At 43.4% G+C, this 24,468-nt stretch overlaps 1 protein-coding gene across 7 annotated transcripts in view; it reads left to right on the plus strand.

Annotated features, from left to right (window-relative positions):
- LOC145344172 (suppressor of tumorigenicity 7 protein homolog) overlaps window positions 1-24,468 on the plus strand; it is a 169,883-nt gene that overhangs the window by 37,717 nt on the left and 107,698 nt on the right. Inside the window, exon 1 of one of the 7 annotated variants that reach the window (XM_080191095.1) lies at window positions 19,874-20,174. The exons of the other annotated variants lie outside the window; for them this stretch is intronic. Within the exon in view, the coding sequence (XP_080047221.1) occupies window positions 20,153-20,174 (22 nt within the window). The 5' untranslated portion in view covers window positions 19,874-20,152. Of the gene's footprint in view, window positions 1-19,873; window positions 20,175-24,468 lie in introns of those variants that run through there. 7 annotated transcript variants of the gene reach the window in all.

Consider the following 24,468-nt stretch of genomic DNA (forward strand, 5'->3'; position numbering starts at 1 on the left):
AATTGACCTAATGAGTCTTTCCAGCAATCTCTGTTGTAGTTTAATGCTTTGCATTTTGGTTAATAGTTTGTTTTGTTCCTTTGCGCTATGATGGAAGATGGTCAATTTTTCAGTGTAAAGTGGCTGAATCCATTTTAAAGGCAACATTTTTTCTAAAAGAGCACATGTCATGTTCGTATACTACATTTAAAGAAGATGAATAATCTCATTTTGACTTGGTGTATTTCCTGGAAAATTGGACCAGCTCATAACTGGGTGAACCAATAGAACCTTCCATGATTTCTGCTGGATTCATACAATTAGTTGTAGCAGTGCTAAGAAATCTTAAGCGAGGTACACAATTCCTTTACAAAACAAAATGTTAACATGGTGACATTTCACGTTAGTTTTATTCTTCCCGGAACGTAAAGGATGAAAGGCCTCAAGGTGGCCTGACCCTAATGCAGGCATGATTGATGCTTTTGGTATCTGACTCTCAGCTTTTCTTGTCTGAATTTGCTTACGGTCTCCTTTCTTCCCCTTCCTAAGGCAAATCTGTCAACTCCTGTTACTTCCAATTCACCGAAACGTGCTCACAGACAAATTTGCCTGGGGCAATAAATCTGAAAAATTATCTAGTGAAGTTTGGAGTATGTGGGTGGGGACCGGTGCTGGTTTAATAGGGATCACAAGAGTGAGTCTTTGGAGAACTGACAGCTAAAGGCCTAAGGGTGGTAAAATATGTCTGGATGTTAATTGAATAGCTGATTGGAAAGTCGTAGTATTTCATTTGGTCTGTGATTTACAGGTGACCCAGTGAATTAAGGTTCAGGGACCTTTCCCTGTCTGTATGTTTCAGCTACTCCTTCCATTAATCAGCTGATCCATTAAGAGAGCCATAAAAAAGTGTATCTGTGAACTGTTTGCACCCAGATTATTGCAGTGGATCACATCTAATTTCTTGAGTTAATTTGTTGAATCATTCCTATCAGTGAATGCAGCTCCTGTTCAGGCTTTTCATTTGAATTTGTTATCTTGTACTGAGCAAATTGCATTCCCCTCCCCATAAAATATGCATCTACTAATACAGAGGAAAGCAGTCTTAAATATAATGTGGGAAAATCTAAAATGTCATGCAACAGGAAATAACAACTTTTAAATTGAGACCTTAAAAAGGGCATCTTTTTTTCTTTCATGGTGCAGCAATCGTACAGCTCAGTTCATGCACCCAGCTTACTTCAAAAAACAAGGCTGATATACTTGTGTGTTTTTAATAAATCGTGAAATCAGTGACAGGAATCATTTGACATGGTGGTCATTAAGCAAAGAATCATAATGGTTTGGAAATATTTGGTATAGGTGTTGCTTAAAGAGTTCATTGTAAGGATGCTTAAATTTAGAGTATTGACTAATTGGTACCCTCTGCATTGAGGTTTGTTGAGTTTCTGTCAGTTGATTAAGCATAGATTAGAGCCTTGGTTCTGGTTGGAAATTGTGACCCTTAAAACTGCTCTTTTTAAAAAAAATTGAAATATAACCTGCTTTGCCATTGAATGAAATTGATTAAAAATATGTTGATTGATACCAAGAACTATAGTTCATAGGTTATGACAAAATCATTTGCAAGAAAATAATATGCATGCCATTGGAAGAAATTATGATTTATTAAATGTAGGAGCCATTCAATAAATGCATTGATATTTGTTAAGACCAATATTTTATAACCTGAAATTAATTTTTTAACACAGTAACATTTGTGCTCTGGGTACACTAGGAAGTCTTGAGGAATTCTTTGTGCAAGAATGCAAATATGGTAGCATGCTGTTAAAGGATAATTAATTTGATTTGGAAAAATTTTTACTCCATTCTTAAAAGTTACAATGGCAATGTTCAGATTGGATCAGGCAGATCGTAATCTATCTTCTTGCTTGCTCCAAAAGTCAAAGTCAAATTGAATCCAATTCATGGTCCCCACAAAAAAGACAAACTGACAAGAAAAGGCATTGCACCCCATCTTGTGCTTGATCTGATGCTTGGTCTTAACCAAAAAATCAAGAAGCGATTGATACTGAACATAGCAGAAGCCATGATTGTTTTAACGCAGGTGAGTGTAATTGATTAGTATAGGTATCAAACCAGCGAACTTGGTGCTATTAGCACCACATTCTAACCATATGAGCTAATCAGCCAACTGGAACCAGTTGAAAACTGGCCATAATTATTGTTAATGAGATGTTTGCGCAGTTCCATTTGGAGCAAGTCCCCTCAATTGGTGCAGTGACGTTATCATTGCCTGTAAGGTTGTTGCTGCCACTCCTTTTTTCCAGGAGGATTGCTGCATCAGTTCCATTGAAAAACCATGAGTACTGACCCACTCCTTGCAATGTGCTTGGCTCATTTTTGAATGTAATGTTGTGCTGCTGTGAGTTTATAGCTATCAGTGCTGTTCTACTGAATCTGAATTTCTTTCATTCTCTTGGCTGCTTCATTTTCAAAGTGCCAGTTCAGAAGCCTAGAGTTCAGAGGATTAACAAGGAGGGATGCGTGCTTTGTAATTGGGACTGGTAATGGACAGATTGCCTTCATTTGAATGTTCTCTCTCAGTTGTTCATACTCTTTAGTCGGATTAATCGGCTACTTTGAAAGTGAGTGATGTCATAAAGTCTGCTTAACATTGCAGCTATAATACAGAACATTTCTAAAGAGTTTGGAAAGACGCATCCCCAAATAATAACTCACAAAGGGAAATTATGGCTCTTGTGCAGACGTGAGGCATGTCTACAAGATTTAAAATGAAAAGATACAAGTTAAACTTTATTTATTAGTCACAAGTAGGCTTACATTAACACTATAATGAAGTTACTGTGAAAATCCCCCAGTCGCCACACTCCGGTTCCTGTTCGGGTACATAAGAACATAAGAAATGGGAGCAGAAGTAGGCCATCTGGCCCCTCGAGCCTGCCCCGCCATTCAATAAGATCATGGCTGATCTGTCGTGGCTCAGTTCCACTTTCCCGCCCTCTCCCCATAACCCTTAATCCCTTCTCTTATCAAAAACCCATCAACCCGCTTCTTAAAAATATTTAGCGAGGCAGCCTCCACCACTTCAACGGGCAGAGAATTCCAGAGATTCACCACCCTTTGAGTGAAGAAGTTCCTCCTCAACTCCGTTCTGAACCGCCCCCCCTTTATCTTGAGGCTGTGCCCCCTAGTCCTACTGTCTTTTTTGAGCGGGAAGAGTCTTTCCACCTCTATCCTATCCATCCCATTCATCATCTTATACGTCTCAATGAGATCTCCCCTCATTCTTCTAAACTCTAACGAGTACAAGCCTAGTTTATTCAGCCTCTCCTCATAGCTCAACCCCCTCAACTCCGGTATCAGCCTAGTAAACCTCCTCTGCACTCCCTCCAAGGCCAAAATATCCTTGCGCAGGTGCGGCGCCCAAAACTGCACACAGTACTCCAGCTGCGGCCTCACCAATGCCCGATACAGCTGCAGCAAGACCTCCCTACTTTTATATTCAATCCCCCTCGCTATGAAGGCCAGCATCCCATTCGCCTTCCTGACCACCTGCTGCACCTGCAGGCTGGGTTTTTGCGACTCATGCACAAGGACCCCGAGGTCCCTCTGCACCGTCGCCTGCTGCAGTTTTTCGCCACGTAAGTAATAGTCCTTCCTACCATTCTTCCTACCAAAGTGGACCACCTCACACTTGCCAACATTAAATTCCATTTGCCATTTCCTGGCCCATTCGCCCAGCCTATCTAGATCCTTCTGCAGACTCTCCACACCCTCCGCACAATTTGCCTTTCCCCCAATCTTGGTGTCATCAGCAAATTTCGACACCCTACACTCGGTTCCCTCCTCCAGATCATCTATATAAATGGTAAATAGCTGAGGCCCCAGCACCGACCCCTGGGGCACCCCACTAGTCACCAACCGCCAATCCGAATAGCACCCATTGACCCCCACTCTCTGCCTCCTATTTGACAACCAATCCTCTATCCACGCTAACACCCTACCCCCAACTCCATGTCCTCTGACCTTCTGCAGTAACCTCTTGTGAGGTACCTTATCAAACGCCTTCTGAAAATCCAGAAAGACCACATCCACCGGCTCTCCTCTATCCACCGCCCTAGACACATCCTCATAGAACTCCAGTAAATTTGTCAGACACGACTTCCCTTTAATGAAACCGTGTTGCGTCTGCCCTATCAAGCAATTCCCTTCAAGATGCCTCGCAATTTCCTCCTTAATGACGGATTCTAACATTTTACCTACCACAGACGTTAAACTAACCGGCCTGTAATTCCCCGCCTTTTGCCTGGCACCCTTCTTAAACAACGGCGTAACATTAGCCGTTTTCCAATCCTCTGGCACTTCCCCGGAATCCAGCGACGTCTGGAAAATAACCACCAAGGCATCCACTATCACCTCCGCCATTTCTTTCAGAACCCTCGGATGCATTCCATCCGGTCCTGGGGACTTGTCCACAATCAGCCCCTCCAGTCTGTTGCGCACCACCTCTCTAGTAACAGTAATGTCATTAAGACCCTCCAGTCCTACCACCTTTCCATCGCTAACACCCGGCAAATTATTCACGTCCTCCTCCGTGAAGACAGAAACAAAAAAGTTATTCAAGACCTTAGCCATATCCCCATCCCCTACCACTAGGTCCCCTTTCTCATCCGCTAAGGGACCAACGTTCACCCTAGCCAGCCTCTTCCTTTTTATATATTTATAAAAACTCTTGCTATCCTTTTTTATATTAAGCGCTAGCCCAGCTTCATAGCTTCTTCTACCCTCCTTTATCAACTTTTTTGTCAATCTTTGTTGACATTTAAACCTCTCCCAATCCTCTTCTCGCCCACTGCTCTTAGCTACTCTAAATTCCTCCGCTTTTAATTTAACACTTTCCTTCACCTCCTTCGTTATCCACGGCTTATTACCTCTCTTCCTACTGTCCTTTTTAACCATCGGAATAAATTTCTGCTGAGCACCAAGAAAGATCTCCTTAAAGATCCTCCACTGCTCCTCAGCAGACCTACCTTCCAACGCGCTCCCCCAGTCCACATTCGCCAATTCTTCTCTCATCCTACCATACTCCCCTCTATTCAAACAAAGGACACGTGTCCGGGAACCCACTTTCTCCTCCTCCATCTGCAACAGAAACTCCACCATACAATGATCACTCTCTCCAAGAGGATCCTTCACCTCAAGGTCCCTAATTCTACCCGCCTCATTACATAGCACCAGATCCAAGATAGCTCGCTCCCTCGTCGGCTCCAACACACACTGTTCCAGGAAACTATCCCGGCAGCATTCCAAGAACTCCTCCTCGAGCCCACCTCGTCCAACATGGGTCGACCAATCAATATGCAGATTGAAATCCCCCATAACTACTGCCGTCCCATTCCTGCACGCCGCACTTATTTGCGCGTTAACAGCCCGCCCCACCTCCAGATCATTATTCGGGGGCCTATAGACGACACCCACCAGCGTCTTCCTCCCTTTGCTGTTCCTAATCTCCACCCACAACGATTCCACTTTCTGCTCTTTGGCTCCGATATCATCCCTTGCTACCACCTTGATGCTGTCCTTAATCAGCAGAGCTACGCCACCCCCTCTTTCCTCCTGCCTATCCTTCCTAAACACTTGATAGCCCTGTACATTCATCTCCCAGTCCCTGTCACCTTGCAGCCACGTCTCTGTAATGGCCACCAGATCGTATCCATTTGTGTCGATCTGCGCCACCAGCTCATCCACTTTATTCCGAATGCTTCGTGCATTCAGATAAAGCGCTTTCATCCCAGCCTTCTTCTGGACCCTATTTGCCGTAACGCCACCACTTGGGACATCCTCAGCCTCTTCACTTACCTGTACCCTATCCTTAACTGTAGACCTCCTAACATCACCTACCCTCGCACCCTCCCCCCCCCTAATTAGTTTAAAGCCCTGTCTACAGTCCTCTTTACTCGATTCGCCAGCACTCTGGTCCCAGCACGATTCAGACCAACCCCATCCCGCCCGAACAAGTCCCACCTACCCCAATACTGGTGCCAATGCCCCATAAATTCGAACCCATTCCTCCCACACCAATCTCTGAGCCACCCATTCACTTCCTTTATCCTGTCAACCCTACGCCCGTCTGCACTCGGTTCAGGCAGTAGCCCAGAGAAGACCACCTTGTCGGTTCTACTTTTTAATTCCATTCCCAGCTTCTCATACTCCCTCCCCAGATCCTCAGTCCGCACTTTGCCTACGTCGCTGGCACCCACATGTACCACCACAACTGGGTTCTCACCCTCCCACTCCAGATTCCTCTGCAGCCCAGCTGCGACATCCTGTACCCGAGCACCAGGCAGACAACACACCCTTCTGTGCACTTTGTCATTGTGACAAAGGACAGTGTCAATACCCTTCACCCCACTATCCCCAATCACTACTACGTTCCTTTTCCCCTTCTCTTTGCCTATGTCCTGCTGCATCACTGTACCGTGTGCAGTTTGCTCACCAACCTCACCTGCCTCGTCCTCTTCCAGAGTGGAAGCAAGAACCTCAAACCTGTTATGCAGATTAAGAGGCTGAGGCCTCCGCTCCTCACCCCCCTTCCTCCTCCCAGCAGCCCCCTTTTGTTCCTGACCCTTAGATTTAGACAGTCTAGAGGGGGTGGATGTCACTTGCACCCCATTGACAATGACACCCTCTCTCCCCCTGATGAGCCTCAGTGTCTGTAGCTCAGAGGCCAGCTCATCCACCTTGAGCTGGAGCTCCTCCAGCAACCTGCACTTACTGCAGACATGGTCTCTGGGAAGGACCCTGGGGTCCACCAGTTCCCACATCATACAGGAACCGCACATCACATGTCCCTCCATTATTCAATATAATTTGTTGTGGGAAAAATTTTTTCCTTGTTTTTTGCTGTAGTAGTTTTGAAAAAAAAATTTTTTTTTTTCCTTGTTCTTTCCACCTGGCCTTTTTACCTTCAAGCCCTTTTTGATATTAAGCCCTAATAGCTCACTCTGCTTCCCTCTCACTCCGCTGCCCGCTCCGACGCTGCCTGCTATCTACACCAGGCCTCCTTTTAAACTTGGCGCTGATTTAAAGCTGATGGGCCACAACTGCCTGATAATCACTCCCTCACAATTCTTAAAGCAGTAAATACAATAAGTAAATGCTTTAAACAGTTCTACAAAGAACAAAGTGCTTTAAACTTATTTTAAACAGGTTTTTAACAGGTAAAGTCTTAGCTTTCTCTCTGATGCTCCTTCCTCGTCTGCTCCAGCAAACAATGTAAGGCTTCACCGTGTGGACACTTGATAATTAAAGCTGATGGGCCACAACTGCCTGATAATCACTCCCTCACAATTCTTAAAGCAGTAAATACAATAAGTAAATGCTTTAAACAGTTCTACAAAGAACAAAGTGCTTTAAACTTATTTTAAACAGGTTTTTAACAGGTAAAGTCTTAGCTTTCTCTCTGATGCTCCTTCCTCGTCTGCTCCAGCAAACAATGACACTGACAGAGAATTTAGTGTGGCCAATGCACCTATCCAGCACGTCTTTCAGACTGTGGGAGGAAACTGGAGCATTCAGAAGAAACCCATGCAGACATGGGGAGAACATGCAGACTATGCACAGTCACTGTGTCAGCGAGCCCAGGGATGAAAGATAAACAGGACTTGGTGCAAATTAAGGCACGAGCAGCAGAGTTTCATGCTATCTCCATTTTACAGAAAGAGGATGTGGGAGACCAGCCAGGAGTGCAAAGGAATAGTCAAATTGAGAGTTAACAAAGATAGGTTGCTTTCATTTGAATGTTCCCTCTCAGTTGTTCATACTCTTTTGTCGGATTAATTGGCTACTTTGTAAGTGAGTGACATACATCAAGTCTGCTTAACATTACAGTTATAATAGAGAGCATTTCTAAAAACTTTGGATGGGCGCATCATCAAATAATAATGGAAAAAGGGAAATTGTGGCTCCTGTCTTTCATCCCTGTGCTAGCTGACACACGTTGACTGTGTGGAGTCTGCATGTTCTCCCTGTGTCTGCGTAGGTTTTCAATTTCCTCTATGGCCTCTCCCCTCCCTATCTCTGTGATCTGCTCAAGTCCCACAATCCTCCAAGAGTATTCATCTTGTTCAAGTCTCTTGTGAATCAGTGTGAATCAATTGAACTTGGGTCCCTGGCACTGTAAGGCAGGAGTGCTAACCACAGCATTCTGTGCTAAAAGCTAAATGATTGTATCTCTTTAATTTGCGTTTTGGAATCCTGTGTATCAATCTCATCTTTTCCTTTCTTTGCTCTCAGCTTTGACAAAGTGTCATCCAGACTCGAAACGTTGGCTCTGTTCTTTCTCCACAGATGCTGTCAGACCTGCTTTCCAGTACTTTGTTTTTGTCCCATCTCTTTCTCCTTTGTCTTCCTCTCTCTCACAACAGTCTGAGACCAAGTTAAACTGTTCACAGCCTTGGTGTCATATTTGACTCCGAGTTGAGTTTCCAGCCCCACGTATTCATGCCATTACTACAATGGGGTGTGACAGCACCCGACTTTGCCAGCTTCTGCCCATCTCAGTTCATCTGCTGCTGAAGCCTTCATTCTTGTCTTAGTTAACTCTCAACTTGACTACTCCATTCCACTCCTGACTGGTCTCCCACATCCTCCTTCTGTAAACTTGAGTTTGTATGCTCAATTGCTTGCAATTTAATTTGCACCAAGTCCTGTTTACCTTTCATCCCTGTGCTTGATGACACACGCTGCCTCTTGGTCAAGCAAAATCTTTTTTAACATTCTTACCCACTTTCCAACCTCCTCTATAGCCTCTCCCCTCCTTATCTGTGTCATCTCCTCAAGTCCCAATATCCTCCAAGAATGTTCATCTAGTTCGGGTCTCTTGTGAATCCTTGCTTCACAATTAGTGCCAAGCTTTCAGTTGCCTTGAACCTAAGATCTGGAATTCCCCTCCTGTCTTTCTATCACACTTCCCTCCTTTAAAATTGGCCGTTAAATTTACCTTTGACAAAGCTTTTGGTCACCTGCTCTAATTATTAGTTTAACCAGTGAAACTACTTAATATAATTACAGATTGTTGTTGAGTAATACTTCTAAACTTGAAAGCTAATTAGTTAACGGAAACACAATAAAGATGGCAAGATAGGTGATGTGATGCAGCTGTAGCATGTGGGAGCTGGTGAATACCTGTGTGATACATAGAATTGGCAAACATTTGCAGCTTAAGGAACTTCAACTCAGAGCTGATGAGCTGGAGACTGAACTTCGGACAATGCAGTGCCTCAGGAAAGGGCAATGTTACCTGGACACTCTTTCAGGAGGTAGTCATGCCACTTGGTTTAGGTACTTTTGATTTGGTCCATGATCCGAGGCAGGAGGGAGTGACTGAAAGTGATGCAGGAATGGGGATCCAGAAGGTTACAGTGAAGGAACCACAGCCCTTGCACTTTTCCAATAGGTTCAGTGTTCTGGCAGCTTGTGTGGACAAGAGCAAGAACTGCAGGGAAGATGAGCAAACTGATCGCTGTGATGCCAGAAGCTATTCAAGATAGGAGAGTTAAAAGTAATGTAGCAGTAGTAGGGGACAGTATAGCGAGGGGGATAGTTGCTGTTCTCTGAAGCTGAGAGAATGAATCCTGAAGACTGTGTTGCTTGCTTAGTGCTAGGTTAAGGATATTCCCTTGGGGATGGAGAGGAACGTGGGAGTGGGAGAGAAGGATCCATTTGCTGTGGACCATGTGGGTACCAATGACATAGGTAGAACAATGAAAGAGATTTTGCTGAAGGGATATAAGCAACTCGGAGCTAAGTGAAAAGAGAGGACCACATAGGTAACCATTTTTGGCTTATGAACCAAGGCAATTGGGATTACGTCCCACAGGAAATCATCAGCTACAAGGTAAGGAAAGACCAAAACTCGTTCAACAAGAACAACCACACCATCCAATACCTCGTCAACAAGAACAACCACACCATCCAATACCTCATCGACAAGAAGAGAAAAACACTCTGTGTGCTTGGCGAAACTACATTAGCAGTGAAGCAAAGAGGAGAACTTATCAAACAACAAAGACAAAGGTACAAAGAAGAAGTAGGACAGAAAAGAAAGCTCTGCCGACTTCAGGGATTCCGTCATCACATACATCTTCAAGAAAGGAGACAATGCGGACTGTGCAAGGAACCTCCCTGTTCTCCATTGCTGGGAAGCTCATCGCCCAAATGCTCACAAGGCATCTTCTCTAACCCTGGGAAGTAATCCTTCCAGAAAACCAGTGTGGCTTCCAACTAAACCATGGAACAATGGACGTGATTTACACTGCTTGTCAACTTCAGGTGAAATGCCAGTAGCAACGTCAATCACTGTACATGGCCTTCATTGATCTGACCAAGGCTTTTGATCCAGGCAGTTGGGAAGCACAATGGAAGACGTGTCAAAAGCCAGAGAAATTTATCGGCATCCTCCTACTCCTCCATAAGATGCCAATGACAGTCCTCACTGATGAAAATATGACGAAACCTTTGAGGTCAAAACGAGTCAAGCAGGGATGTGTTATCACCCCATCCTTTTCTCCATCTTCATCATCACCATCCATCATCTTGTCAAGAAGAAGCTTCCTAATGGAGCAGACATCATCTGTAGGATGGACGAAGAACTTTTCAACCTCAGCCAATTGAAATCCAAGAATAAAATGGCAGTGATGTTGCTCGTGGAACTTCAGTATGTGGATAACATTGTTTTCTCTGCTCTCTCAGAAAAAAATCTCCAAAGCATGCTTGACACCTTTGTGGAAGCATCGCCAAAGTCTCAGCATTAAATTCAACCTCAAGAAGACTCAAGTCCTTTACCAAACTGTCCAGGAAAAGATCCGGTGTCTCCTTCCATCAAGGTCAATGGAGAAACCGCCCCCCCACCCCCCCCCCTCCCCAAACATGGATTTCCTCTACCTGGGGAGCTACTTCTCATCTAATCTTGACATTGATGCAGAGATCCAACAGTGTATCCAATCTGCGAGCACCGCCTTCAAATGCCCAAGGATAAAAGCCTTTGATGACTGTGGCATCCATGTTGACAACAAGATCCTTGTTGACAAGGCAGTTGTTTTCCCACCTCTTCTGTATGGCTCAGCAACTTGGACTATGTACAGACACTACCTCAAGGCCCTGGAGAGGTACCTTCATGCTCTTAGTATGCATGTCCTCCCAGCTGTCTCTAACATCAGCATCCTTGAAGGAGCCAAGTGCATCAGTGTCGAGGCCATGATCATCTGAAACCAATTCCTCTGGGCCAGCCACGTGCTTAGGTTGCTCCCACATGCTCCCAAAGCAAATCTTCTTTGCCCAGCTCAAGGAAGGCTCCTGAACAAAAGGAGGATAAAGGAAGCACTTCAAAGGCATCATAAAGGCTGACCTCAAGAAATATAATCTAGACATCAGCGCCTGGGATACCCTTGCTCAAAAGAAAAGTACTGGAGGAACCTCTTGATTGAAGGGAGATAATTCTTCAAAAACGCCTGACAGCAAGAGGAAATCTGGAATAGGAGTGCCAGTGATCTGGAGTCCAAGGACCAATTCCATCTCCTGGAAACACCTGCTAAGTGTGTAATCAGAGAAGTGGCTCAATCATTGGGCTCATCAGCCTTGCAAGGACCCATGACCAGTAACATGGGGCTTTGTAAGTGAACGATCATTTTTGTTAGTGAGGAATCATCAATGAAGAAAGAAGAAATGGCATAAACCATATTCAGTTATATTTCAGATACTTGCTTGCTATAAATGTCTGTAAAGAAATACAAGGTGAATTGCATAAAATGTATAAACCCATTATCATTGAGCCTTGATCCAAAAGGTAAAAAACAAAGTACATAACAAATGACATAGTGTAAAGACTCAGCCTGATGTAAACCATCTTTCCCTGTTATATCAAGCTGATTTTTGTTGAACAACTCTGCCCTTTTTTTCTGAATAATTTTGCTTTCCAAATAAATAATTTACAAAGAGTCTTGAACTCCATTTTGTGAGCATTGTGAAGAAGTGCAGCTTATAATATTCATTACCAGGATAAGGCATCACTCTAGTACAAATAGTATGACTTGGCTTGGATATTGTTCAATATCTTTATGATATGGCAGTATGTTAGTTATAGGTCTGGACTAAGAACATAAGAACATAAGAAATAGGAGCAGGAGTAGGCCATCTAGCCCTTCGAGCCTGCCCCGCCATTCAATAAGATCATGGCTGATCTGTCGTGGCTCAGTTCCACTTTCCCGCCCTCTCCCCATAACCCTTAATCCCCTCTCTTATCAAAAACCCATCAACCCGCGTCTTAAAAATATTTAGCAGCAATCAAGAATCTTGGATCAATGGCCGAACATATCAGTTTGAATTGCATAACTGCAACTGGGGAATTTAAACTCAGTTAATTACATAAAATTTGGAATGAAAATAGATGGGTGGCTGAGAAGTTTTTGTTTTAATTTCTTTGAACCAGTTCCCCGGCTAGATAACTATCAGATTGTCATAAAAATCCATCTGATTCCCCCCATGCCATCAAGAGAAGGAAATCTGCTGTCTTTGCCTGGTTTGGCCTGAATGGTAACTTTGAAATGGCCTAGCAAGTCACTCAGTTGTGTTCAAGAAGGTGGCTCACCGTCATCATCTCAAGGGTGATTTTAAAAAAAAGGGCGGTGTGGACAAGTTGGGCCGAAGGGCCTGTTTCCATGCTGTAAATCTATATGACTCTATGATAAGGCATGGGCAATAAATGCTGGTGTTGCCAGCAATGCCAACATCCTGTAAATGAATAAATGTACTGTAAGACGCTTGATAGAAATTATGCTTATAAAACAGTGTCCATAAAGATCAGTTTCAGAAGTTAGAATTGTAGTACAGCCATACCCTGTCAAGTTCACTGCAGATACGCAATATAGCCCAAGGCAAGAACCTCCAGATTACATTAAAGAGGAAGCATGCTGTAGAGAAGTTGGTGTGAGAGGTGGGGGGCAGTGGGGAGGGCGAGGGGACGGTGTGGCAGTGGATTTACAAACTGGATTCCTTTCACATATATTTCTCTCCATATTTTTACTGCCAATTAAATAGCCCTCCCATATTTTAGAACATCCAACAGTGGTTTTGTTTGGGTATAGACCACTAAACTCTGTAACTGTTGAGTAAAGTTGGGTTATATTCTTTGGACTCTGTTCTGTATTCGTTAATATTTGGCCTTGTGGTCAGTAAAACTGCTAATATTTCTACAGCTAACAATCTCCCCAATGAAAGCACTGCAGCTGTTTCCCAAGGGTTGTCATATAACAGATGGATGACTGAGTGCTTTTTACTACAGATTTCTGACCCCATTCCCCAGACAGCTCGTGGTGCAGTCACAGATACAATGGGCTTACTTCACGATTGTGACTCGAACTGACCCAGAGGGCTGTAAGTCTGGCTGAGGCCTCAAAACTGAGTCATTAAATTTGTTTTTTTTTAAATAAGATATACGCTCAGGAGGAATAAGGGCAAATTAAATTTACACTTTGTAAATTAAGAGGAACATTTGTCAATATTTCTGTTGACTACTGGGCAGCACCGTGGCAAGTGATTAGCACTGCTGCCTCACAGCTCCAGGGACCTGGGTTCGATTCCTGGCTTGGGTCACTGTATGTGTGGAGTTTGCACGTTCTCCTCGTGGCTGCAAGAGCAGGTCAGAGGCAAGGAATCCAGTGGCAAGTAACTCACCTCCTGATTACCCATAGCCTGTCCACCATCTAGAAGGCACAAACGGGAATGTAATGGGATACTTTCCACTTGCTTGGATGAGCGTAGCTCCAGCAGCACTCAAGGAGCTTGACACCATCCAGGACAAAGCAGTCCGCTTGATTGGCACCCCATCACTAGTTTCCGCTTCCCAGTAAACTATCTGATTTTGTGTATTACTGCAAAATTATAGGAGCAGATGCTTGCTATATTAATATCTGATGTCTGATCTTAGTCAGCAGACCAGTTTGAAATTTATATTAGCTTGATATCAAAATAGCTTGCCTCTGATGTAAGGTATGAAAACAAAGGGATGTACAAGCAGCTGAATGTTGTTTTCAACAAAGTAGAGATTCAATCCAATTGGATATACTCTTGCAATGTTGGGCTCCAGAGCAGTGTGTTATCTGCAAGTCAAATTGTGACTTTGAAATCCCTTCAAAGCAGAAACTGCTTCAACCGTGATTCTAAAGCTACAGTGAACTCTTAAAATGTCCAATTAAACATTGGTGGTGGAGTAGCAGAATGTAAATCTACTGAAGTGATATTATGGCTGTACAATGTGGCGACCAGGCCTGGAGTTCTATGTGCAGGCCTGGTCACCACTTTATCGAAGTGATGTGTAAAAATTGCAGAAGTCTCAGAGAATAACTAGAGTGATTCAAAATGTGATGGGGGGGGATATGTGAAAGGTTAACAAAGTTGATCGCAACAGGAACAGGAAAATTGGAATATATAAAATATTACACAGCTTTGAAACGCTCAAACCAAATTATTAATTTGAACAGGGGCAGGCTAGTAACACCAGAGACCAGAAATATGATTGAAAAATGAACAAAAAATGCTGAAAGTCGCAGCAGGCCTGAAAGCATCTGTGGAGAGAAAAACAGAGTTAATGTTTCAAGTCCATTTGACTCTTCTTCAACACAATGTTTTATTTCAGATTTCCAGCTTCTGCAGTATTTTGCTTTTATTTTTATTTTACGTTTGTACTGAATCTCAAACTCAAAACTAACCTCATAGTTCTCCTATCTCTGCATAGTTAGAATCGTAGAATCATAAAATCCCTACAGTACTGAAAGAGGCCATTCGGCCCATTGAGCCTGCATCGATTAAAAGCGGAGGAATTTAGAGTAGCTAAGAGTAGTGGGCGAGAAGAGGATTGGGAAAGGTTTAAATGTCAACAAAGATTGACAAAGAAGTTGATAAAGGAGGGTAGGAGAAGCTATGAGGCTGGGCTAGCACTTAATATAAAAAAGGATAGCAAGAGTTTTTATAAATATATAAAAAGGAAGAGGCTGGCTAGGGTGAACGTTGGTCCTTTAGAGGATGAGAAAGGGGAGCTAGTGGTAGGGGATGGGGATATGGCTAAGGTCTTGAATAACTTTTTTGTTTCTGTCTTCACGGAGGAGGACGTGAATAATTTGCCGGGTGTTAGCGATGGAAAGGTGGTAGGAATGGAGGGTCTTAATGACATTACTGTTACTAGAGAGGTGGTGCTCGACAGACTGGAGGGGCTGATTGTGGACAAGTCCCCAGGACCGGATGGAATGCATCCGAGGGTTCTGAAAGAAATGGCGGAGGTGATAGTGGATGCCTTGGTGGTTATTTTCCAGACGTCGCTGGATTCCGGGGAAGTGCCGGAAGATTGGAAAACGGCTAATGTTACGCCGTTGTTTAAGAAGGGTGCCAGGCAAAAGGCGGGGAATTATAGGCCGGTTAGTTTAACGTCTGTGGTAGGTAAAATGTTAGAATCCGTCATTAAGCAGGAAATTGCGAGGCATCTTGAAGGGAATTGCTTGATAGGGCGGACGCAACACGGTTTCATTAAAGGGAAGTCGTGTCTGACAAATTTACTGGAGTTCTATGAGGATGTGTCTAGGGCAGTGGATAGAGGAGAGCCGGTGGATGTGGTCTTTCTGGATTTTCAGAAGGCATTTGACAAGGTACCTCACAAGAGGTTATTGCAGAAGGTCAGGGGACATGGAGTTGGGGGTAGGGTGTTAGCGTGGATAGAGGATTGGTTGTCAAATAGGAGGCAGAGAGTGGGGGTCAATGGGTGCTATTCGGATTGGCGGTTGGTGACTAGTGGGGTGCCCCAGGGGTCGGTGCTGGGGCCTCAGCTATTTACCATTTATATAGATGATCTGGAGGAGGGAACCGAGTGCAGGGTGTCGAAATTTGCTGATGACACCAAGATTGGGGGAAAGGCAAATTGTGCGGAGGGTGTGGAGAGTCTGCAGAAGGATCTAGATAGGCTGGGCGAATGGGCCAGGAAATGGCAAATGGAATTTAATGTTGGCAAGTGTGAGGTGGTCCACTTTGGTAGGAATAATGGTAGGAAGGATTATTACTTACGTGGCGAAAAACTGCAGCAGGTGACGGTGCAGAGGGACCTCGGGGTCCTTGTGCATGAGTCGCAAAAACCCAGCTTGCAGGTGCAGCAGGTGGTCAGGAAGGCGAATGGGATGCTGGCCTTCATAGCGAGGGGGATTGAATATAAAAGTAGGGAGGTCTTGCTGCAGCTGTATAGGGCATTGGCGAGGCCACAGCTGGAGTACTGTGTGCAGTTTTGGGCGCCGCACCTGTGCAAGGATATTTTGGCCCTGGAGGGAGTGCAGAGGAGGTTTACTAGGCTGATACCGGAGTTGAGGGGATTGAGCTATGAGGAGAGGCTGAATAAACTAGGCTTGTACTCGTTAGAGTTTAGAAGAATGAGGGGAGATCTCATTGAGACGTATAAGATGATGAATGGGATGGATAGGATAGAGGTGGAGAGACTCTTCCCGCTCAAAAAAGACAGTAGGACTAGGGGGCACAGCCTCAAGATAAAGGGGAGGCGGTTTAGAACGGAGTTGAGGAGGAACTTCTTCACTCAAAGGGTGGTGAATCTCTGGAATTCTCTGCCCGTTGAAGTGGTGGAGGCTGCCTCGCTAAATATTTTTAAGAAGCGGGTTGATGGGTTCTTGATAAGAGAGGGGATTAAGGGTTATGGGGAGAGGGCGGGAAAGTGGAACTGAGCCACGACAGATCAGCCATGATCTTATTGAATGGCGGGGCAGGCTCGAAGGGCTAGATGGCCTACTCCTGCTCCTATTTCTTATGTTCTTATGTTCTTATGATAACAATTCCACCCATGCCCTATACCCGTAATCCCACGTATTTACCCTGCTAGTCCTCCTGACAGTGAGGGGCACTTTACCATTGCCAATCAATCAAAGCACTTGGAGGAAACCCCCGCAAACAGAGGGAGAATGTGCAAATTCCATACAGATAGACAGCCCAGGTGCCACCATACCAGCATTCAGGACCTTTGCTTCAAATCTTATCTGAGTTTCATTAAAACAAACAAATAGTGTGTTCCTCAACCACTCCCTGTAGCACAGAATTACATGCATGCTCCAACAAGTCTCTGGTTAAGAAGGAAATTCTTAACCTCCCTCCTTTCTCCTAATGTCAATTTTAAAATGACGATCACTTGTCACTATTCCAAACTGGATGTAATAATCTTTCTGTATTCACATTGTCAAAATAGTTTATAATTATGAAAATCCATGTTGTATCTCCCCATGGACAACGCTGCACCTGTGCAACATTTCCAGTATCTCAAATTTTAACTTTATGAGTTTCCCAATCCTAGCAGCATCTTTATAATTCCATGCTGTAACTCTCTCTGGCTCTTCCTATAATGGGGTGTCTGCAAAAGCACACAATCCTCTAACTGTAGGCCTAATATCTCATTTTTTATTTTTTTTAATATCCTACGTACAAAACTTCAAATGCTCTTAGCTCCAATCTATTGTGGGCTTGCAGGGATCAGTGCTTGGGCCCCCAGCTATTCACAATATACATCAATGATTTGGATGAAGGAAACAAATGTAATATTACCAAGTTTGCTAATGACATGAAGCTTGGTGGGAATGTGAGTACTGAGGATAATATTGAAGGACTTCAAGGTGACCTAGGCAAGTTGAGTGAGTGGGCAAACACATGGTAAATGCAGTATAATGTGGTAAGTGTGAAGTTTCCACTTCTGACAAAGAAACAAATGGCAGAGTATTATTTAAATAGCGATAGATTTGGAAAAACAGACATTCAGAGGGACCCAGGTGTCCTTGTACACCAGTCACTGAAAGCAAGCTTGCAGGTCCGGCAAGCAACTAGGAAGACGAATGGTGTGTTGACCTTGATTGCAAGCGGGCCTGAGTACAGGAATAAGGATGTCTTACTGCAGCTGGATAGAGCTTTGGTGAGACCATGCCTGGAATATTGTGTGCAGTTTTGGTTTCCTTATTTAAGAAAGAATATACTTGCCTTAGAGGAGTGCAATGAAGATTCACCAGACTGATTCCTCGGATGACAGGATTGTGGCATGGGGAGAGATATGATTGACTGGACCTGCATTCACTGGAACTTCGAAGAATGAGGATGGATCCAACTGAAATGTATAAAATTCTGACAGGGCTCAACAGACTGGATGTAGGAATATTGGGCAAAACTCTCCAACCTCTCAGTCACGCGTTTCCCGCAGTCAGGAGGTGGTGCATTGATTCCTAGCGGTGGGCTTCTCTGGCCCTGCAGCTGTCAATGGGAATTCCTCACGCCGGCGGCCAACCCATGGGCGGGGATGCCCTGCCAGCAGAACTGGAGAATACCACTGGCATGAACAGCTGAAGAGGACAAGCCACTAAGTTGATATTTCTCTGTACCCTAGGTATGACTGTAACACTACACTCTGCACTCACTTCTTTCCTTCTCTATGTACGGTGTGCTTTGTTTGTATAGCACGCAAGAAACAATACTCTTCTCTGTATACTAATACACGTGACAATAATAAATCAAATCAAAGGGGGGGGTTAACAGGCTGGATACCCACATCACCATCTTCCCTCCAACCTCCGCTTTCCCAACAAGCTCACCCTCATAATATTTTGATGCCTGCTCCACCATATTTAAATAAATAATCAAGGGTCAGTTGAGCTTGTTCATGAGCCAGTTGACCCTGATAATGCCCATGCCATTATATGGTTTGTTGGACAGTCAGGCAGGGTTGGGTAGGTCTTTTCAGAAACAGCTCCAAGGAGTGCACTTTGCGCATCAGGGAGCAGCCCCCTCTAAAATAGTACCCCTTTCTTCCTACCTGCCTGCTCACCAAAATCTGCCCCTTCCTAACCTGGCCAAACCATCCTGGCTCAATGCCCTGGATTTACCTTGCTCTGGGATCCATTTGGCCATCTTCTTGGGATTTACTGCAGTCCCGGCAGTTCCCACTACGTATTTCTTGTCACTGCAGGGACTACTGGAAATGCCAGCCAATCCGATTGGGCAGGACTTCCTTCCCGGTGAGGGGCCTCAGTCCCACTGCAAAGCAGGCTTGTGTGAAGCAAATCAACTTCTTGCCAACTTTGCTTCCAGTGGGGCAGGCTGTCAGTGCCCCCATAATGTGCACCCCATATTCGCTGCATCTACTAAGTATCGTTACCTGTATTCAGTTTTCTACTTCTTCAGAAAGCTATGTATATCTGTCACACATAATCTTCCCGTAATGGTTCATTGCCAGAATTTAACATTATGTTCTTAAGCCTTATATTAATAATTGCTCAGCAATTTAGTCCGAAATTATTATTCTTTTCGCTCATGGCATTTATTTAGAAATCACTTGTCGGATTTCTTTTGTCGTTTTAATAGAGAAAGGCTAATCCGTTTTAACTACCTGTGTTTTGTAGAATTAATGAGAAGATCTGCTTTACAAATAACAAGGGAGTTTTTGAGATGTTGATACCCTTGCACTGTGCAATTGTAGTGTACACCACACAACACCTGCAGTTTTCTTCTAAGTTATTTTCATTTTAACCATTAATTTACATGTTCCCATTACAGTTAATTATTTTATGGCTTTGTATGACTGATAAGCTACAGAAAGTGCTTTCCAGTGATATATATGTTCCCAGAGGAGGGTATATAGTCTTGATATTGTAACATCAATCTCTCTCTCCTGAATCCTGTCTTCCATTCATTCTCTCCCTGCCGCTGGTCCCGGTTAGCAGGAATCAGTCTTTGCAGTAAGTGCCTTTGACGTCACTCAATGTATGCAGCCTGTGCCATTGTCTTACTCTGAGCTGTACTGTGTATCGCAGTGTCTGGGCTCAGCTCTTCATTCAGACTCACTGCAGCAAGACAAGGGAGTACTTGGTCTTTCGTTTCTGTTGAATTTCCAGCAGAAGCTTTTGGCTTTCACTTGTGAGAGAAGCATAAACAGCATTTTGTTGAGGGCTGCTGAGTGTTGTATCAGCTTTCAGGCTGGAACAAGGCAGCTGGCAGCCGCAGAGCCTGGGCTGCATTGTCTAGTCTCATGACCCCTGCTGTGTAGCTGCCTCATCTTTTTGCAGCATCTGAACCAGCCATGTTCGGCACGGAGTCTTCATGTAAGTACAGTACTGCAACAGTCCGACGATTAGTACCATCTCTAGCGTTGTGCCAAAGCTTTGTTTAAATGCACAGAATGCAGGCTGCAGTCAGGGCCACTTCGAACAATGAATTCACAGCTTCTCTTAGAATAGAATTCATTCAGCGTGAATCAGATCTGAAAGATTCACGTCACTCTCTCTGTTGTTGAGAATTTGAGAGAATAGTTTTTTGGGTTTTAACGATGATTTTATACAAAATGTATTAAGGACACAAATGCGATCACGATGCACAAAATAATAAAATTAGAGCCTTTCTGGCAAAAAGCAGTAAATCACAGAGCAAAGGCTGACTTTGTTACAGAAGTGCATTACATAGTATCTATTCATTAGTCATAAATTATACAGTGAATTTATTAAGATACGCTTTGTTGTATAATCCGAGGCCTAGTGACAGGACTGAGTGGTAGAGTTCATGAAGTTGAAAAACCCTAAATATTCCTTGTGAGATCCGCAAGTGCACCGATAGATGATCATATTCTCAGCAGAGAATTGGTGGCTGGGAAACAGAAGCTTTACCCCTACCCCCAACATCCGCCGTATTATTTTTACTGTTGCCGTTATTGACAGGAGATCAAGACACTGTGTAAAGATCTTGAATCCTGAATGTTTTGGTGCCATAGTTGTCTGTTTGATAAGATGCTACGGCATTGAGTTGCATGGAATCAGTCGAGCAGCTGGGCAAATGAATATGTGTGTGTGCTGCTGTGAGTTGCCTGTCTTTTGAAAGAACACCGTTGTTTGCGTGAGGCTGGAGAGGGCCTGTTATCACGAAGTGAACTGTTATTTACAGCGCTCCCTTGTTTGATAAAGCTGTCCGCGGTTTGCCCGGTACACCATGGTGTTTGCCGATGTCACTTGCTGCTGTGGTAACCAGATTGTGATGGCTGAAAATTGATATCTCTCACAAGCTGGCGTACTAAGTATGAGGTTTTTTGATTAAGTCTGTGGGTGTTAAATGGCCCTAGCTTTTCACGCAGGAGGAGGGCTGCTTATCGGCAATGTGGCTCACATTCAAAATAAAATGGAATTGGTTTCCACATAAAATAGCGTTTTAGATACTGTTCAAAGCAAATAGATTGGACTCTTCCCATGAAGTGTGCTGATATTGTGACCAGAGGTAATAATTTCTCTCCTCTTAATTTTAACAACCTAAATGAATTAGAAGAATGTGAAGAAATGTTTATATTGGCTTCACACTTTCACCCTTTAAGGAGCAGCATGACAAAATGGTAGTTTTCCGTGGTTTATTTTCACTTTTAGTCCTGTAAATGAGCTTTAATACATTTCGTAATTGCACTGTCAAGTTTCATTTTTTTCAGACCTGCAGGAAAAAAGGGCTTTTCCTGCTCTTCTGAGAAAAAGGATGAGAACCCTCACACACATAACAGGAACTCCGCTTAAAGTGTTAAAGTTGTGTCAGTTTCTGGACAAAATGATCAGACATGCCTCTGAGCACTGACAGCTCTGGCTTTAATCTTTTATTACCAAATAGGAATCTGTTTTCAAAAAACCCAAATGCTAGTAAAAATGTCTGTTCCACATATAATTCTTGTATGTAACATATAATTCTTGCCTGATGTCCAGTTGAAAGGATTTTAACAGAGCTAGGAGGAAACAATACCTAGTTTATTGGGTGTTTACAAATTTTGCATTCAATTTGTTATTTTATTAGAATGAAAATGACTCTGAGTTAACGAATTATTGTACTTTCGTGCTTCCTGATTGAGGTTCTTTCTCTCGTATAAGATGGTACCTCTTACATATCTATGGCTTGGCACGTTATTTCCACTTTGATACTTGAACTGCTTCTGAAAGAATGCAAAATAATATTGAAACAAAGGAGAGAATTACCTGTGATTTGGATTGGTACATTTTTGAGGTCTTTGATTTTTATTTGCTCCAGCTCTGTGCAGAAGGCCAAAGGATAATTATTAAAATAGTTAGAAGCTAATCTAAAGTTTAAAGTTTATTTATAAGTGTCACAGGTAGGCTTATATTGACGCTGCAATGAAAATCCCGTAGTTGCCACACTCCAGCACTTGTTCGGGTACACTGAGGGGCAACTTAGCATGGCCAAAGCATCTAACCAGCAAATCTTTCGGACTGTGGGAGGAAAACGGAGCACCGGAGGAAATCCACGTAGACACGAGGAGAACGTGCAGACTGTGCATAGACGGTGATCCGACACGGAATTGAACCCTGGTCCCTGGCGCTGTGAGGCAGCAGTGCTAACCACTGTGCCACTGTACCACCAATCTGTTTGTGGAATCTCATGTAATTAGGCAGTTGAGCAAATAGTTGCTCTTCCTAGATTGTAGTGAACAGTTGCTCTGATCATTGACTAATTAAGTGATTTCTGGCATGATAGGCTATGATCTGAGTAACGGTTCTGTCATTGGGATCAAACAGCTCTGTGTTCTCCAACTTTTTTTCATGAAGATCACAATAAGAATATAAATTAAAGCGAGAACATACTATTATTTTGTGGTGGATATCAATAAAGTGGTGGAACAGTAAAGTGGGTGTTGTCACAGTGAACTTTAATTTGTGCACAATACCCATGTTTATGGTGTAGAACACTCACTGTAAATTAGACAGAATTGTTGGATGAAATGGTGACAAATCAATCCTAAACCTCCTGTTGCTAAACTGGAGGTATGCGTATAATAATGACGTAGATTCAGTTTATCAACTTAAAATACGGTGATGAGGATTAAATTCTGAAATGCCCAGTGACTTAGTGAGTTCAGCTGACACACTGGCATTATAATTGCTTCAGCCACTTGAGTGAGGGAGGAAAAACAAGCCAGGATTTACTCTTGTGGTTACCATTTAGTGACCTGTGTGTGTGTCTAGATGTGAAGGGAGGATTGGATTGGCTCAGTCAACTGTGATACTCAATAGCGGCCTGACACGCTCTGCCAAGGCTCATAAAGGATAATGGCCACTTAGGTGAGATTCTGAAGGATCAGTGGAGCTGATGGAACTGTATCCAAACAAAGAGTCAACAACTTCAAGAGAAGGGGCAAAGAAGATGATGAGAGAATTGATTAGAAGATATTTAAAATGGCTGTGACTGTGTCACATACAAAATGTGATATTAACTTCTTTCAGCTAGACTTTTCTTATAGATATTGGAAACACTATTCTGGCCATTGTCTCTTGGAAAAATCCCAGTAAGAGGGCATTACATAATAGCGGCTCCTGAGAAATTAGCTTTCCACGTGGAGCTTTTCAGTAAAAACAAATCCAGGGATGAGGGTAGGATTGAAGTAGTTGGAGTGAAAAAGGCGGAGGGGATATTGTGACAAGAACTGAGGAATGTCTGCACATATTCATGACAGCAAATTATTGTAGAGCGCTGGTCAGGCCTGTTTACAAACATGAGCTGATGAAAAAAATCTCAAGGAGCCCTCTTTGTAAAACAATAAAGAGATAATATGGGCCACTGGGGAAATTAAGCAGGATGCTACGAAGGAAATGCGACTTCTGTATTCCTCCCTGGTGAGATGCGATTGCTGTCTTATAATAATCCTAGCATTGGAGTAGGTACATATCTGGATGCTTCAGATTTAAATATCCAGTCATGAAACAAGATCTGACAAAGAATCTCAAAGATGCTTCTTCACTTTGATCGTGCAAGAGCTTTAATTTGAACTATCATTAAAAGACTAATACTGTGAACATACTATGGCTATGTTCTCCAACAATGGTATAACAGTTTAAGAAACATGCAGTTGACTTATACTTGCTTATTCTTCTGTTGTTGACTTTATGGAATGTGTAGATAGTTGGCTATCAGGGAGCCTGTGTCTATTCATGCTGTTAAATGAGGTATTTCTGCATTGCCTCCTGAGCGGAATAATTTAATAACGGCACAGAACTCTGCTGTATCACTGCAACTTTTTTCACCTTGCTATCTTTCCTTCTTTTAATTGTTGAAGGCAGTGATTCATGTTGGTGCACTTTGCCATATGCATCAGCAATCCTCCCATTTCTTGCTCAAAAGGCAGCTCAAGTATGTTAGAACGTTAGGGGTGAATGTTCTTTGCCAAGGCAGGTCACTCGAGTCAGGAAATTTCCTGGATTACCCAACCCACTTTCAGTACCATGAATCATGCAATTTTTGCTGCGGGAGGGCGGGTGCACTATAGATTTGGACCCACTGATCCTGGAAAGAGTATATAGATGGCCACAGGGATGGTTAAGTACTGAGGTTGGCTGGTTGTAAGGCCAGCCTTTGTTCTTTGGG

Source organism: Carcharhinus amblyrhynchos, chromosome 6, assembly GCF_965287045.1.
Source record: "Carcharhinus amblyrhynchos chromosome 6, sCarAmb.v2.hapA, whole genome shotgun sequence".
Classification (NCBI taxonomy): Eukaryota; Metazoa; Chordata; class Chondrichthyes; order Carcharhiniformes; family Carcharhinidae; genus Carcharhinus; species Carcharhinus amblyrhynchos.